The sequence below is a fragment of the Cydia fagiglandana genome, chromosome 16, assembly GCF_963556715.1.
Source record: "Cydia fagiglandana chromosome 16, ilCydFagi1.1, whole genome shotgun sequence".
NCBI lineage: Eukaryota > Metazoa > Arthropoda > Insecta > Lepidoptera > Tortricidae > Cydia > Cydia fagiglandana.
This window is the reverse complement of record NC_085947.1, coordinates 12,099,727-12,117,158: the sequence shown is the minus strand read 5'-3', so window position 1 is coordinate 12,117,158 and position 17,432 is coordinate 12,099,727. Positions and strand designations below refer to the sequence as shown.

Here is a 17,432-nt window from a genome sequence, read left to right as displayed (position 1 = left end):
TGTCCTCAAAGGCAGCTATCGTACCATACAAGTTTCACACGATTTTTCGATAAAATTTTTTTGATGATTTTTTTATAAATTTGGCCGGACTGCAAAAACTGCCAGGTTAAGGTGAGGCCGACCAAGACATACGTCAACAGGCTTATTTTAGCTATTATAATCCATTTGTTTCATTCTATTTTTCGATGAGGTAAATTGTAGCTCTCACGTGGTACCACAAAATTGGTCGGACACAGGAACCTGCAAACACAGGATTTGGCCGACCATTTTTTTTTTACTGTCCTCAAAGGCAGCTATCGTACCATACAAGTTTCATACGATTTTTCGATAAAAAAATTTTGATTATTTTTTCATAAATTTGGTCGGACTGCAAAAACTGCCAGGTTAAGGTGAGGCCGACCAAGACATACGTCAACAGGCTTATTTTAGCTATTATAATCCGTTTGTTTCATTCTATTTTTCGATGAGGTAAATTGTAGCTCTCACGTGGTACCACAAAATTGGTCGGACAGAGGAACCTGCCAACACAGGATTTGGCCGACCACTTTTTTTTTACTGTCCTCAAAGGCAGCTATCGTACCATACAAGTTTCATACGATTTTTCGGTAAAAAATTTTTGATGATTTTTTTATAAATTTGGTCGGACTGCAAAAACTGCCAGGTTAAGGTGAGGCCGACCAAGACCTACGTCAACAGGCTTATTTTAGCTATTATTACCCGTTTGTTTCATTCTATTTTTCGTTGAGGTAAATTGTAGCTCTCACGTGGTACCACAAAATTGGTCGGACACAGGAACCTGCCAACAAAAGATTTGGCCGACCACTTTTTTTTTACTGTCCTCAAAGGCAGCTATCGTACCATATCGTACCATACAAGTTTCATACGATTTTTCGATAAAAATTTTTTGATGTTTTTTTTATAAATTTGGTCGGACTGCAAAAACTGCCAGGTTAAGGTGAGGCCGACCAAGACATACGTCAACAGGCTTATTTTAGCTATTATAATCCGTTTGTTTCATTCTATTTTTCGATGAGGTAAATTGTAGCTCTTACGTGGTACCACAAAATTGGTCGGACACAGGAACCTGCCAACACAGGATTTGGCCGACCACTTTTTTTTTTACTGTTCTCAAAGGCAGCTATCGTACCATATCGTACCATACAAGTTTCATACGATTTTTCGATAAAAAATTTTTGATGATTTTTTTATAAATCTGGTCGGACTGCAAAAACTGCCAGGTTAAGGTGAGGCCGACCAAGACATACGTCGACAGGCTTATTTTAGCTATTATAATCCGTTTGTTTCATTCTATTTTTCGATGAGGTAAATTGTAGCTCTCACGTGACCCAATAAATCTGGTCGGACTGCAGAAACTGCCAGGCTAAGGTGAGGCCGACCACTTTTTTTTTACTGTCCTCAAGGTCAGGTATCCTACCATACAAGTTTCATTCTATTTTTCGATGAGGTTTTTTTTGATGAATTTTTGTCCAACGTTTTTGCCATTTGTACAAAATCTGCCAGGTTAAGCCTAGGCCGACCAAGTGCGTTGGAATCTACTAAATGTCAGGTACCTCTACAGGGTAGGTATATTCTATTTTTTGATGAGGTTTGTTTCATGCAGCCGGCTCCCGGACTATAAAGCTGTAGAGGGTCGAAAGTCTGTACATGGAAGATATTTGAAAAAAAGTTGGCTGGGGATACTTAGAATCGATAACAGAACACGTTCCAACAGTTTTTAGAATTTTTGTCTGTTTATCTGTTTGTCTGTTTATTTGAACGCGCATCACGTGAAAACGGCTGAACAGATTCTGATGCAAACTTTACTAATCTGTCGAGAAAATCTCCGGCCAGGTTATAGGCTATAAAAATTCAACCCCTAAAAGGGGGGGGGGGTAGCCACAACACCAGCTTGATTTAAGTTTGCCCCTGAATCTTATGGCGCTACTTAGGAAGGAGGGGCAAACTTTTTTCAAATATGTATGTGCTACCACTATTGAGTACCCTGGAAAACTAACAGATGGCGCTGAATTTAATACGTAGTGACACGAATAAGCCACTGAGGAAGGATTTTGCCAAATTAACTCTATGTTTAGAAGACCGGGTATCAACAAATTTAATTGAATAATTATGTTGATTTAATAATACAACAAAATTAAACAAATTAATTGCCCCTAATTGCACAGTGCCGTCTTTTTACACTTCACGACTGCCCAAAAGAAAGACGAGTGTATGTAGGTATATATTTATTTATGTGAGTTTCTTTATTCCGCCTTAACTTCTGAATGCCTTTACCGATTTAGACGTACGATACATCATAAGAGTACTTACGTCCGCCGTTACGCCTTCAGCGCCCTCATACTCGAAGCATCGGGCGTAACCCGACGCACGTGGCGCGCTGTACCAGTTCCAAAGCCGGGCGCCTTAGGCGCCCTCATACTAAAAGTATCAGGCGTAGCCCGACGTACGTGTCACGCTGTACGCTTACCAAAGCCGGGCGCCTTCGGCGCCCTCATACTCAAAGCATCGGGCGTAAACCGAAGCACGCGGTGCGCTGTGCCAGTTCCAAAGCCGGGCGCCTTCGGCGCCCTCATACTAAGAGAGTCGGGCATAGCCCGATGCACTCATAGGTACTCAAAGAGTCGGGCGTAGACCGACGTACGTGCCACGCTATACGCTTACCTAATCCGGGCGTCTTCGGCGCCCTCATACTCAAAGCATCGGGCGTGACCCGACGCACGTGGCGCGCTGTACCAGTTTCAAAGCTCGGAGCCTTCGGAGCCCTCATACTAAAAGAGTCGGGCGTAGCCCGATGCACACATACTCAAAGCGGCGGGCGTAGCCTGACGTACGTGGCGCACTGTACGCGTTCCATAGCCGGGCGCCTTCGGCGCCCTCATACTAAAAGAGTCGGGCGTAAACCGACGTACGTGCCACGCTGTACGCTTACCAAATCCGGGCGTCGTCGGCGCCCTCATACTCAAAGCATCGGGCGTAACTCGACGCACGTGGCGCGCTGTACCAGTTCCAAAGACGGGCGCCCTAAGTACCCTCATACTAAATGAGTCGGGCGTGGCCCGATGTATGTGGCGCGCTGGAAGCGGACCAAAGCCAAGCGACTACGACTTTCTCATACTAAAAGTGTCAGGCGTAGCCCGACATACGTGTCACGCTGTACGCTTATCATAGCCGGGCGCCTTCGGCGCCCTTATACTCAAAGCTGCGGTCGTGGCCCGACGTACGTGGCGCGCTGTACGCTTTCCAAAGCCGGGCGCCCTCGGCGCCCTCATACTAAAAGTGTCGGGCGTAGACCGACGTACGTGCCACGCTGTACGCCTACCAAAGCCGTGCGCCTTCGGCGTCCTCATACTCAAAGCGGCGGTCGTAGCCCGACGTACGTGGCGCGCTGTACGCGTCCCAAAGCCAGGCGCCTTCGGCGCCCTCATACCCAAAGAGGCGGTCGTAGCCCGACGTACGTGGCGCGCTGTACGCGTCCCATAGCCGGGCGCCTTCGGCGCTCTCATACCCAAAGCGTCGGGTGTAGCCCGACGTACGTGGCGCGCTGTTCGCTTTCCAAAGCCGGGCGCCTTCGGCGCCCTCATACTAAAAGAGTCGGGAGTAGACCGACGTACGTGCCACGCTGAACGCCTACCAAAGCCGGGCGCCTTCAGCGCCCTCATACTAAAAGAGTCGGGCGTAGACCGACGTACGTGCCACGCTGAACGCCTACCAAAGCCGGGCGCCTTCGGCGCCCTCATACTTAAAGCGTCGGGCGTAATCCGACGTACGTGGCTCGCTGTAGGCGTTCCAAAGCCGGGCGCCTTCGGCGCCCTCATATTAAAAGAGTGGGGTATAGACCGACGTACGGTACGTGCCACGCTGTACGCAGTGTACGCCTACCAAAGCCGCTTACTGACACAGACTGAATTCCACGCGGGCGGAGCCGCGGGCACAGCTAGTATGACATAAAATTGATAACGGCTAGCGGTACATTAACAGTACACAATGTCACGTACCCGTATCATGTCATGTCAAAGTAACGAACTACGCCGCTAATGACCAGCGAGAATTTCCCACTTAAATATCATTACTCTCCTCCTCACATTTAAAAGTCTATCCATTATTTACCTCCCTATGTACATACGACTCTTTACATAAATGCAGTGCCATTGTGATCTATTTATGGAACAGTAAATGGAACTGAATATACCTGCGATTTTATAATACCGTGATACAAAATGGACGTAACTTGTTCAGGACAAGTCTGAACATAGCTTATAAAATATTACATTTTAGGATAAGTTTGTCTTTGACGCGCTGTCAGCGCTCTCTTCATTCTGTGTATGGAGTGTAGAAGTAATCTCTACCTTCCATAATTCTGTGCTATAACTGGATGTAGTAGCTTTTAAAATTAGCTTTCAATAAAAGTTGATTATTATATAAATCAAGATACACAGATGACAGATGGACAACACTAACAACAAGATGGAAAGGACCATTACCAGCCAAGAGGAAAGTTGGCAAACCAGTCAAACGGTGGACTGATGACATAGTAGAGGTTGCAGGAAAAGACTGGATGTACAATGCCAAACACAGACATTTATGGAAGAAATGGGAGGAGGCCTTTACCCAAACGGGATCCATACCTCACGAAAGGAGGAAAAACAACAGAAACAACAGCATAAAAACATATTTTAACAGAAACTAAAAAATAGAGTTATGGAAATAAAGAGGCTATAATAATAATAATTATATAAATCTAATCGCATTTTGATTCATACATGCGATTGTTGGTCCTTCGAGATTTTTAGAAAGTTTAGAATCAGTGATTAAGTGGTTATTCTACGAAAATTGCTTGCTGGCAGGGCGAACGTGACTTGCTATATCTTGTCGCCGCCCGCCGCAACCTCGTCCAACCCATAGTTTGGACGAATTTATCATTGTGATTTCGGTTGATATTATCCCGAAATCATTTATCACCGTGCTGCAACGATCATCGCGAAAGTTCCAGTTCGTCGGCACAAAGGAATTTTTGTGCAAGTACCGGCAGATTTGTATAAGCGGTACATCGAGAACACTTTGACAGATTGTCAACTCAGGTAGGACTAGATTGTAAGGTTGGTAGTACGGAACGTCATCATCGGTGCGTGTGAGACTGCCTTTTTAGAGTTGGCGGTAAAAGTGACAAGTAGCTGTCAACAGTGACGTCTGTCAATCGGAATTTTCTTCACGGCTTGTGTACTGCGTAAACATAACAATTATTATAGTTTTCAACTGCAATTTTTAACAAGTTCTTGTACTAAAGTGCGGGTTTGTGTGTAAATAGTGTTTCCGTTTGTATTGAGCGTTTGTTTTATGAAATACGGCAATGGCGGAGCTCAAGAAGTTAAAGATTATGCGCGGCCAAGTCAAGGCGTCGATGACTCGCATCGAGCAGTTTGTTAACGACCCCAATAGTTTAAATTCCGCCTCGTCGGAGTCCTTGGAGGCTCGTAAGGAAAAACTAGCCTCGTCCCTCAAAGATTATGAGGCAAACCAACTTGATATATTGAACCTAGATGACAAGGACACAGAGGATGCAGGTGACTTTGAGAACCGCTACTTTAGCACGATGGCTAAGATTAATGAGACTCTCAGGTCTCTACGTGGGTCAGATGCAGTTCAAGCTGCTGGAGTTTCTTCTTCGAAGTTGTCCCATGTAGATATACCAGTGTACAACGGTAAGGACTTTACCCTATTCAAACCCTTTTATGAAATGTTCATAGCAGTGATTGATAAAAACAAGACATTATCAGATGTACAGAAGTTGTTTTACTTGAGAAAGTTTTTGTCTGATGAAGCGCTATCAGTCATTGTAAATTTGCCTTTAGTTAACGCTTCATATCCAGAGGCATTAGAGTTGTTAAAAAAGCGTTATGACAATAAGTCCAGGCTTATTATAAGCCATATACATGTTATCTTAGACATCCCATGCATGGCTAAGGGAACTGCGGCCTCTATAAGGTCATTTGTATCACAAGTGCAGCAGCAGCTGCATGCACTTAAAAACTTAAAGGAACCTGTTGATAAATGGGATATGTTGCTCATTTCAATATTATGCAGAAAGCTAGATCAATATACTAGCCGGGCTTTCCACTTAGAGAGAGACCCACAAATTCTTCCAACAATGTCGGAGTTTATAGAATTTTTAGAAAGGCGTGCTATGGCGCTAGAGGATAGTTTGCCTCAAAAGGTTACCCTAAATGAGAATGTAGGTACTCCTAAATTCAAATCTTACCCCAAGGTTGCTAATGTTGTAGCATCATTACCTGGTTGTAAATTTTGTACCAAACCTGGCCATGCAATCTATAATTGTATGAAATTTCAGGAAACCTCCGTCGAGGACCGCTTGGCTTTTGTGCAAGAGAAGAAGCTGTGTGCAGTTTGTATAAACTCTCACTCAGATAAACCTTGTAAGTACAAGTTTAAATGTAAATTATGTAAAGGTCAGCATAATACCCTTTTGCATACTGAGGATGCTTCAGATGTCAAGCAACCAGCGGCAGCATCTATTGTTTTGACATGTGTCAAAAAGGCATCTTATAAAAAAGTATTACCTACAGTGAAGGTAAAAATTGTTGATAAATTTGGCCGGGATGTTTATTGCCGCACATAGGGGTATTTCACTAAAAAAGCTGGCCATTAGTAGAATGTATCAAGACGTAGAATCCCGGGAAAAGGGTAGCCGAACTCCTTAGTCATATAATTCATGGATACTAGAACAATATTTATTTTTCGCTGCGTGTGGTGGGTATTTGTGAAATCGGTGTCATTTAACCGCTCTTACTAAAACACATCTACGAAAGCGAAAATTCGATAAAAAATATTACAATTGTTATGCGTTGTTTAGACAACAAATAAGGTGATATTTTAAAATGTCTGTTCGGGAAATAGATTCACCAGGTATGCTTAATTTAATTTGTTTATTATTATTTTCTTACTAAGGGTTATATACATTTAATATCAAATTTCAGTAAATACTCTCTTGCACTATGAATTTTCGAATTTGACTTGAACTCAAAAGGCCGAAAGTTGTTCTATTGGGCTATATTGGGCTAAATTTGTAGTTCTATTCGACAGGATATTTAATTCTCTAGCAATTTTATTTAAAATTAGGGTGCCCAGAAGTGCCCATTAACGAATTACGAGAATTTTTACACTGAGCGATATTACCAAACAAAGTTTCTTTTTGCGGTCGGAAAAAATAATTTTCTGATTTATCATGGCAGGTCCTTCTGGCGTGAGAGTAGTGACCAGAGAATACATTTTTCGTATGATGAAAGACTGTAACGAACCCCAATTTCTACAAAAACTTGATGCAGTCATGAATAAAATGACCCCAACCGTGCACAAAATTTTACTGCATGGTCCTGTTGTAATGAAATATGCACTTCTCCCTATAGGAAATTTGTCCGAAGAGGCAGCCGAGGCCAGAAATAAGCACTTCCGAGAATTTAGGAAGAGCTTTTCAAGGAAGTTCTCGAGAGAGCAGTGCAATTTGGACGTCTTAAATCGGCTGCTACTTACGTCAGATCCGTTTTTGAGCAGCATTAGGCCTAAGCCTCTAAAATCAACGAAACCATTTAGCCTTGCTGCTAGGGACATGATGCTTGGCCCAAACATAGACGCAAACGCGATGTCAGATGACTTATCATCAGATTCAACAGGTGAAAGTGATGAAGGGTCGTCTGATTGATCAGATAGTAGCTGTTTATCAAATAATTAAAACTTGAAGAATGTTTTATTCTGCTATTGACCGGTATATAAACGATACAACACTACACCAACCGGCAAATGTATAAAAGTTGCATAAAATAAATTAAAATAGCATATTTGGATTCACACAATAGAACTCCTGATACAAATGTACATAAATCATTTTGGCCAGCTTTTCTAGTGAATTACCCCTATGTGTGCCGTGCATTGCTTGACACCGCCTCAAGTGAATCTTTTGCCGCTACTTCTCTTGTAGAAAGGCTAGGTTTTGCCACTGAGGCAGAATGTGTAAATATAATTGGTGTAAATAAACAGACCTCCGTTATGGATAGGTCAGTACTTATTCCTGTGGAGTCTTGTCTATATGAAGACGTTAAATTTAATGTTGATTGTCATGTTGTTGATGATGTAACGGCACATTTGCCACCGCAATATATTGATTGTTCAAATCTGAAATTTCCAAGCCATGTCAAACTTTCTGACGAAAACTTTAATGCACCATCAGAAATTTCATTGCTATTAGCAAGTGATATTTATTTTGAATCATTATTAAATGATTGTATCAAATTGCCTGAGGGGCTTGTCTTGCAAAGCACCGTATTTGGCTATGTTGTCGGTGGCAAGATAAACCAATCTGGCAATATCTCAAACACTGCTTTAGTAACAAATTTTGCTGTTAGTGACAGTACAAAATTAGAAAATGTTATGAATCAATTTTGGCTAGCCGAAAAGGTGCCAGAACCCCAACAAAAGGTTTCTGATGAATATGAAAAGGCTGAAAAAATATTTCAGGAGTCTGTTACTTTGAATAATAACACATTTCAGGTGGACATTCCCCTTAAACAACCCTTAGGTGAGCTAAATTTGGGGAACTCCTTTTCGGCTGCCTTACAAAGATTTTACTCGATAGAGAGAAAATTAATGAAAAATGTAGAGTTGCTAGAGCAGTATAAAAAATTCATTGATGACTATGTTGAATTGGGACATGCTAGGGAGGTCAATATTAACCCTTATGACGTGTTGAATGGACCTGTAAGCTTTCTAGCGCATCATCCTGTTTTCAACGAGGCCAGCAAAAGTACAAAGCTTCGTGTCGTGATGGACGGGAGCATGAAATCCAAAAATAAGCTGTCTGTCAATGATGTCATGCTGAATGGACCTGTGGTGCAGGGTGAGCTCTTTGACATATTAATTTTGTTTCGGACCTATTTATTCACCTTGATATGTGATGTTCAAAAAATGTTTAGGTGCATTTTGGTCAGCCCGGAACATAGATGCCTTCAAAATATCCTCTGGCGGGATAGTCCTGGCCAGCCCATCCGCTGCCTTCAGCTTCAGACAGTTACATATGGCCTAAAGAGCTCTACATTTCTAGCTACTAGGTGTTTGGTAGAGCTTGTAAAATTATTTGGACATGATTACCCGCTTGCGTCTCAAGCCATTTTAAATAATACGTATGTAGATGATGTCATAGCAGATTCAGATGATATCAATGATCTTTACCAACTTAAAAATGAGTTGATTGAGTTATTTAAGTTAGGTAATTTCAAATTACCTAAATGGTGCTCTAGCTACCCAGCTGTTCTGGACGATTTGCCAGAAAATTTGAAGTACTTTGAGCAAATAAATCTAGATTCAAGTAATGTGATAAAAACTTTAGGTCTGAAGTACGATATTACTTCAGACACCTTAACATTTGAGTGTCCCCCCTATGATGAGGATACCAATCATACTAAAAGAACAGTTCTTTCATTTATAGGAAAATGTTATGATCCTTTAGGTCTCATAGCTCCTATCATAGTTTCAGCAAAAATATTTATGCAGCATTTGTGGTCTATGCCCTTGGGCTGGGATACAGCTTTACCAGATGCCGAACTTAAAGCATGGAAAACATTTCTTGCTAATTTAAAAATGATGGGTAGAGTCTCCTTGCCTAGGCTCGTGCATAGTCACGAATGTAAGTTGGTAGAGTTAGTGGGTTATGCAGATGCGTCTTTCAAAGCTTTCGGTTGTTGCATTTATGTAAGAATTTTTAAATCAGACGGAAGTGTAGAGTCGAAACTGCTTTGTGCCAAGTCAAAGATTGCCCCGCTGGCTAAAAGCCTTACTATACCACAACTGGAACTAAACAGTGCTCTACTTTTGGCACAGCTGGCATCTAGAGTCAGCGAAAAGCTAAAGGCTAGATTTGAGCATAATACATATTTATACAGTGACTCACAAATAGTTTTGTGCTGGCTCAAGTCTACAAAAACAAAAGTCAATACTTATGTTAATAATAGGGTGAAGAAAATTCTAGAGCTCACAAACCAGGATCAGTGGTCCTATGTAAAGTCATGCGATAATCCCGCGGATTTAATTTCCCGCGGAGTGGAGCCCCAAAGCTTGCAAGGAAAGCAATTGTGGTGGCACGGCCCTGAATATTTGTCACACAGGGATTATGTGCACCCTGCATTTGATAGCAAGGCTCTCAGTCAGTCCTTGCATGATAAGAAATTTGATATTAATATTAACGAAGGTTTATCTTGCAATGTTAGTCAGCGGGACGATTCCTTCGCGAATCTCTTTGAAAAATATTCTAGTCTACATAGGCTTCAACATGTTATAGCGTATATTTATCGCTTTTATAAAAATGCTTCAAAGTCAGGTCATCAATATGACTCTACTTTGCTAACCCCTAAAGAGCTTCAAGAAGCATTAATTGTCATTATAAAAAATGTGCAAAGGAAACATTTTTCTAACGAAATAGAAACATTGCTGTCGGGTAGGTCTCTTAAATCAGGGATAGCGGATTTACATCCTTTCGTAGACCGGCACGGTGTCCTTCGCGTGGGCGGCAGGCTGCAAAATGCAGACATTTCGCAAGCTAGAAAGCATCCGCCTATTCTCCCGAAAGGGTCGTTTTTTACTTCGTTATTGATTAAAACGGAGCACATGCGTCTTTTGCATTTAGGTGCCAGAGCTGTTCTGAGTTCCCTAGCTCAAAAATATTGGATAATTAATGGTATTAGGGAAGTAAAGAAAGTTATGAACAAGTGTGTCACATGCTTGCGTCTGAAGGCTGAAGCTGCAAAGCAGTTGATGGGTTCTTTGCCAGTAGAGAGGATTACATCTAGTAGAGCCTTTCAGTATGTCGGAATTGATTTTTGTGGTCCATTTAGCACGAAAGTGGCTAGAATACGTAGACCTCTTGTTACAAAAAGCTATATTGCCCTTTTTGTGTGTTTCGCTACAAAGGCAATACATGTAGAGTTAGTGTCGAACCTTACAACTGAAACCTTTCTAGCATGTCTCGATCGTTTCATATCTAGACGTGGCATGCCCACAGTTATTTATTGTGATAATGCTAAAACTTTTAAAGGTGCTGCAAACCAGCCAAAGAATTGTATGATTTACAATGTTCAAATGAACATAGAGATTCTGTGTATCGATATTGTAATAAGAAGTATATTTCATTCAAGTTTATACCAAGCTATGCGCCTCAATTTGGAGGCCTCTGGGAAGCCGGAGTCAAGAGTGTCAAATTCCATTTAAAACGTGTGGTTGGAAATCATTGTTTAACCTTTGAGGAACTCTATTCGGCGATCGTTCAATTTGAAGGGATCTTGAACTCGAGACCCTTGCTATCCTTGGATCCTAATGAGGGTAAATACTTGACACCAGGTCATTTTCTTATTGGTACGGCAATAACAAGTTACCCAGATGTTGATTTAACTGAAGTTCCAGTTAATCGCTTAAGAAAGTTTTGGAGCATTGTTACTAGATTAAAGCAGGATTTCTGGAAAACGTGGTCTAAAGACTACCTCTGTCAGTTGCAAAGTCGTCCCAAGTGGAAGCATGACCTACCAAATTTAAAAATAGGTGATTTAGTTCTTGTGAAAAATGTAAACACTGCTCCGTTGTGTTGGCCAATGGGCCGCATAGTTAAGATATTTCCTGGAAAGGATGGTAGAGTCAGAGTGGCCGAGGTGAAAATGGGGGACAAATTGTATGTCAGACCTATTACTAAGCTGTGTCCTTTACCTCTTGACTAAATATTGTCTGTCTCGTTAAATTATTGTTTTTGATCTGTAAATTTAAATTTAACTCAACTCGCCCGGCCCAATTATGTTCAGGACAAGTCTGAACATAGCTTATAAAATATTGTATACTTAGCTTTAGTGTTAATATTTGTTGCTTGCAACATTTTAGGATAAGTTTGTCTTTGACGCGCTGTCAGCGCTCTCTTCATTCTGTGCTATAACTGGATGTAGTAGCTTTTAAAATTAGCTTTCAATAAAAGTTGATTATTATATAAATCTAATCGCATTTTGATTCATACACCACCATCCATCCACGTCTAGATTACTTCCTGTCATTATTTGGCGGAAAAACGTCCATTTTATAAAATTATTGACATTAATATTTTGTCATCAGATACGTACCTAACCACAGACACGTGTACAGAACAAACATAATAAACTTATAATAATATCCAATTAAGATAGCCGTTGTCTAAATCTAAAGGAATTATAAGTACTTAGGTAGGTTACGTAATATATTATGAAAATAAATCTAATCTATAATCGTATATTTTAATCAATAACCAGGATCCCTATTTAACGCTAGCTATCGCTTTGATTAGGTAGGTACGTCACGAATTTTATTGGAAAATTCCATGACATAATTAAGGATGACTCACGCTAGACCGGACCGTGGCCGGGCCGGAGCTTCCGGAGCTTCGTTTTCTATGGAAAGCACCAGGTGATCACCGATCAGCCGTCATAGAAAATGTCATGTCGGACACCCCGGTCCGGGCACGGCCCGGTCTAGCGTGTGTCATCCCTTATTCTGTTATAAGAAAGAGGGAAATGAGTCCTGCCGAGTCTCTCTTATCTTCTCGGAGCTGGAGTGAAGGATGGAACAGGGAGAAGATATTGCTATTTTTTATTATTATTATTATTTGTTAAGCAGGCAGGCAGTTGAAATAACTGATAATACCTGTATCTAGAGCCATCAACCGAGTTTTCAGTGTTGAGTAGAGTTTGCATTGTGCTTGTCTAGTTTATTCTTAAATTCATTGACACTTTGGGCCGATACTACGTCCTCTGGGAGTTTGTTCCAAGCTTTGACTACTCTGTTGCTAAAGAAGTGTCTATGAGGATTCTGGATTATTGTAGGACCTGCGGGATTTATAATACTTAAGTCTCAAAATGTCGCATTTTATGACAAAAAAAAATTACCTATCTAATTGAACTTTATATTTAAGAAGCCTCTGTGATAAAGGATGTTTTGACACTTTTGACATACTCGATTATCAGCTTCAAATGTTCCAGACCGATTGACCTTACTGACAGACGACAGACCGGTGGTGACATCACCGCTATGTCATGAAAGGTCATTAAAAGCTCTTGAATAGATGTTTGTTTTGAATGCAATCAGTTCGGAATAGTTTAGTTTATTTTGTAGCATTCAGCAGGCAACCTTGGCGATGAAACGGTTAATGCCGACACGCACCAACTGGTAACCATAGATATCGGAAGTTTTAGGAGTTTACTTTATTTTTTGGAAAACAGTTGCCAAATTTCTACAAAATAATTTGTGTTTAACTTTTTCTCAAATTATTTTTGTTACGTAAGTACATCATGACACAATAAATATTAGTCTGCCTAATTATATCCGGAAAGCATATTATAATGTTCATTTATGTACATAATTATTTGAAAGAGTTTATAAACTAAAGGAAAACTGAGAGGTATAGATCGTCAAGCAAATCTTATCAGTAAAAAATAGGCGCGAAATTCAAATTTTCTATGAGAATATATCCCGTCGCGCTCGCGCCTACATTTTTCAAATTTGCCGCCATTTCTACTGACAAGATCTGCTTGACCCAAGTATAAACAATAAAACAACTTTATTGTTTTTTATATCGCCTCCTATTTTTCTATACTCTGTGGTCAGTTAGCCAGCAGTTCTTTGTCAATGAATCCACTTAATTGTGTGGTATCCCACGACTTTTTACTGCAGACCAGTTTGTCGCTTAAATACACTAACAAAAAATACTTTAAGCAACAGAAAAATTAGAATTACTGTGTTTTAATTACTTCGTATAGATACTTCTGAGCGCTTTAAATTTTTAACGTGATCAATAAAAATATATATGTCTACATATACTTTAATTCTTACTTTTATAACTACACGGGACTTAATCGCGTAAAACTTAAGTTTATTTATGGCCTTTATTTAAGTTTTTCGCGATTAAGTCCAGTGTTAGTTATAAAAGTATGAGTAAAAATCGTGTTAGTTTAAATCAGTATACATATAATAAGTATACATAGGTATAAGTTTTAATTTGTAATAGGTTTAGTAAAAAAAAAAATTCAATTCTATGTACAGTCACCACACGGGAATGTTGAGCCATTTAGGGTTCTAACTAAATTGGACATTCCATAGAGCAAGTATTGATCAACCAATTTAGCTGGGACACTAAATGGCATAACAATCGTGGATCGTGATGGTACCTAATTAAGCAGCTGGGTTCCAACAGATTTTTCTGAATACTTTTCCTACTACTTAATGTGCTGTGTTGCAATGTGTTGGATTTAATTGTCCTCAGTGGGTTCATCCGAGATTTTTATAACACAATCTAGTTAAATAAATAGAACATGGCTCTAACTTACTAGTTAAGTAGGTATGTATCCATTAATTCTTATTGCTACTTTAGTTACCTAAAGTCAGTTTGAATGTTGTTTTGCATTTTGTTACACTGAGCTATTCGATTATTTCAATGCATATTATTGATTCCTAGCACTACTTTAACTTCTAAGGACTTGATTTTATTTTGACGGTATAAGTACTATTTATTATTTAAATTTCATATATACAGGATGTTTGGTACATCGTTTGCCAAATTAAAACGGCGGATAGGTTGAGTCATTTGCTATCTTCTCATGCCAAGAAAAACAAAATTGGCTATGGTTTTTTTTGCTACTAAGCAAGTAAAAATTAGGGAAAAACTTGCATAGAAGTGAAAAAAAAATGTGCGCCAAATTAAAAATTTCTAGGCCTGAGAAGAAAGCAAATGACTCAACCTAATATCTGCCGTTTTATTTTGGCAAACGATGTACCAAACAACCTGTATAGTGCTATTTTCATTCCCATTCAGGTACCTAATTGGTTCTTAATTTTCTTTTCTCAAAAATGGACGGCAAAGTCGACTTTGCCGTTTAAAAAATAGGTCGCGAAGCGCGGAGTTTATGGTCAGTCAAAAATTAAAAAGTTAAAAACATTGCAGTCGCGATTTTGGGACTGCAATGTTGCATACAAATTCCATTATTTGTCGAGTTCCAAACTTTTTAAAAGTTCAAATGGCCATATCAAATGAAGGCACAGGCCCATTAAACAGCCAAACAGATGATTAGTACGGCGACTATTTAGTTGTCTTAAATAGGTTGGCGTATTTTCGGCAGAAAAATACACTTCTATTTTTTTATAAAAAAAATAAAAAGGCGGCAAGGGCTTTTCTCTGTGAAAATATATACGTAAGAACGTTGCTTTTGTAAAATGTTTCTATGATATTTATGTTTCTTGCACCATTTTTGAGAAAAGCACTATATATGACTCGGCTGGAAGGCTACTTGCTGGCTTCGGATTCAATTAAACGGACTCCCAAGGTCGTCCGTTTAAAACGAATCCTCAGCCTGCAAGTAGCTACTTCCGAGCCTCGACAATAATGTACTATTTCTACAAGTCATTCTTTTTAGGTGAATCTAAGGCCAGTTGCACCAACCACATTTGACAGACTGATCAACGTCAGCCGGCGCGCCCCGGCGCTTTACTGTGAAACTTTCCATACATATATTTAGCGAACTCTTTAACGATACGAATAGTTTGGTGCAAGCGACCCTTAGTCTACCTATGTAGTGTTTTTTTTTATCAAGCAGCATTAGCAAGCATCTCTAATATAGGTAACACTGTAGCGAAGTTTTCCAGGCTAAGCTAGAACTTAACTAACCTAATTGGTCTGAGAAGTCAACAGGCGTGCTAAGAGTGCTGCCAACTAGCTTGGATAGCAATTAGCATCAAGAGCGTTAAGCTTTTCAGCTCTTGCCAAGAGCTATAAAAAAACCGAACAAGTGCGAGTCGGACTCGCCCACCGAGGGCTCCGTACTTTTTAGTATTTGTTGTTATAGCGGCAACAGAAATATATAATCTGTGAAAATTTCAACTGTCTAGCTATCACGGTTTATGAGATACAGCCTGGTGACAGACAGACGGACAGTGGAGTCTTAGTATCCCGTTTTTACCCTTTGGGTACGGAACCCAAGAATTAGAGCAAATCAACTCAAAATACGTATGGTCGTATGTAGGTCAAACGGAGATTTTAAAAGGAAAACGCTAACATCCTGTTCATATAGAAATCAATTTCCCATTCCATTTTTCTACACTTCGTACAGCCGTATGTGACATTTCGTACATAAGTTCCGAAAAACTCATTGGCACGAGCCGGGGTTTGAATCCGCGAACTCCAGATTGCAAGACGCCCGCTCTTACCGCTAGGCCACCAGCGCTTCGCCTTCATCTCTCTATCATTATCATAAAGCAGTTCTGTTACTCCAGTTCCTATTATTCCCTCATCGTAGCTCAAACAATCGTGACAGTTAAGTACGCCGCCGTCTCATAGCCGCATCCGTTATCGAGCGCTAATCAATCTTGCCTATCTATCAATTGTGCCAGATACACTGTTAGTCAGATCAACAAGGATACTTACCAGTATTGATAGAGGAATGTTTTTGTGGAAATGCTTCTCAATTGGACTTGGGTGTGGATAAAGATGTGGGTTATATTAGATATTGGGAATACCTATTCTCATTGAAACAACGCATACCGTAAAATGGGGTGAGTAGGGAGAAAACTGACATTCAAACTTCGATAACATTTTATTTTTACATAATGTAAACTGAATGGTATCTATAAGAAATGTTTCGGACGTTTGTATTTTAGTTTTTTTTATGATTTTGGGTAGTTCCATTTCATAATTTTACCGATAAACACAAAATCCTTCCTCACCCAGTAGTAGGTACCTCGTAGTTGAGGTGGGATGGGATTTCATACAATGGTGGTTTTGGAACATAGTTAGATCGTTTTTTTTTCTTATGAATATCACTATAGCTCCATTTGTAATAGGAATACATTATTTAGGTAGCAGTAGCCTTTAAAGACCATCTTACCCCCCTGGCATCCCTTCTCTTCCCATTCATAACCCAACTCTCCACGCAATCCCTACTCACCCCATTTATTCATATTCATATTCATATTCATTTTATTTGTATTAATCATACATTGTCAGTGTTATAGTCCGGGAGCCGGCTGCATGAAACAAACCTCATCAAAAAATAGAATATACCTACCCTGTAGAGGTACCTGACATTTAGTAGATTCCAACGCACTTGGTCGGCCTAGGCTTAACCTGGCAGATTTTGTACAAATGGCAAAAACGTTGGACAAAAATTCATCAAAAAAAACCTCATCGAAAAATAGAATGAAACTTGTATGGTAGGATACCTGACCTTGAGGACAGTAAAAAAAAAGTGGTCGGCCTCACCTTAGCCTGGCAGTTTTTGCAGTCCGACCAGATTTATTGGGTCACGTGAGAGCTACAATTTACCTCATCGAAAAATAGAATGAAACAAACGGATTAT

At 40.1% G+C, this 17,432-nt stretch overlaps 2 protein-coding genes across 2 annotated transcripts in view; one reads left to right on the top strand and one right to left on the bottom strand.

The window, feature by feature from the left end:
* The window catches only part of LOC134672012 (carbohydrate sulfotransferase 13), a 100,826-nt gene that overhangs the window by 68,873 nt on the left and 14,521 nt on the right, over positions 1 to 17,432 (bottom strand). The gene's annotated exons all lie outside the window — the stretch shown is intronic.
* Positions 4,749 to 8,165, top strand: LOC134671990 (uncharacterized). The gene is made up of 2 exons (XM_063529888.1): positions 4,749 to 5,717; positions 6,365 to 8,165. The coding sequence occupies exons 1-2, from the start codon at positions 5,366 to 5,368 to the stop codon at positions 6,442 to 6,444; spliced, it is 432 nt and encodes a 143-aa protein (XP_063385958.1). The 5' UTR covers positions 4,749 to 5,365; the 3' UTR covers positions 6,445 to 8,165.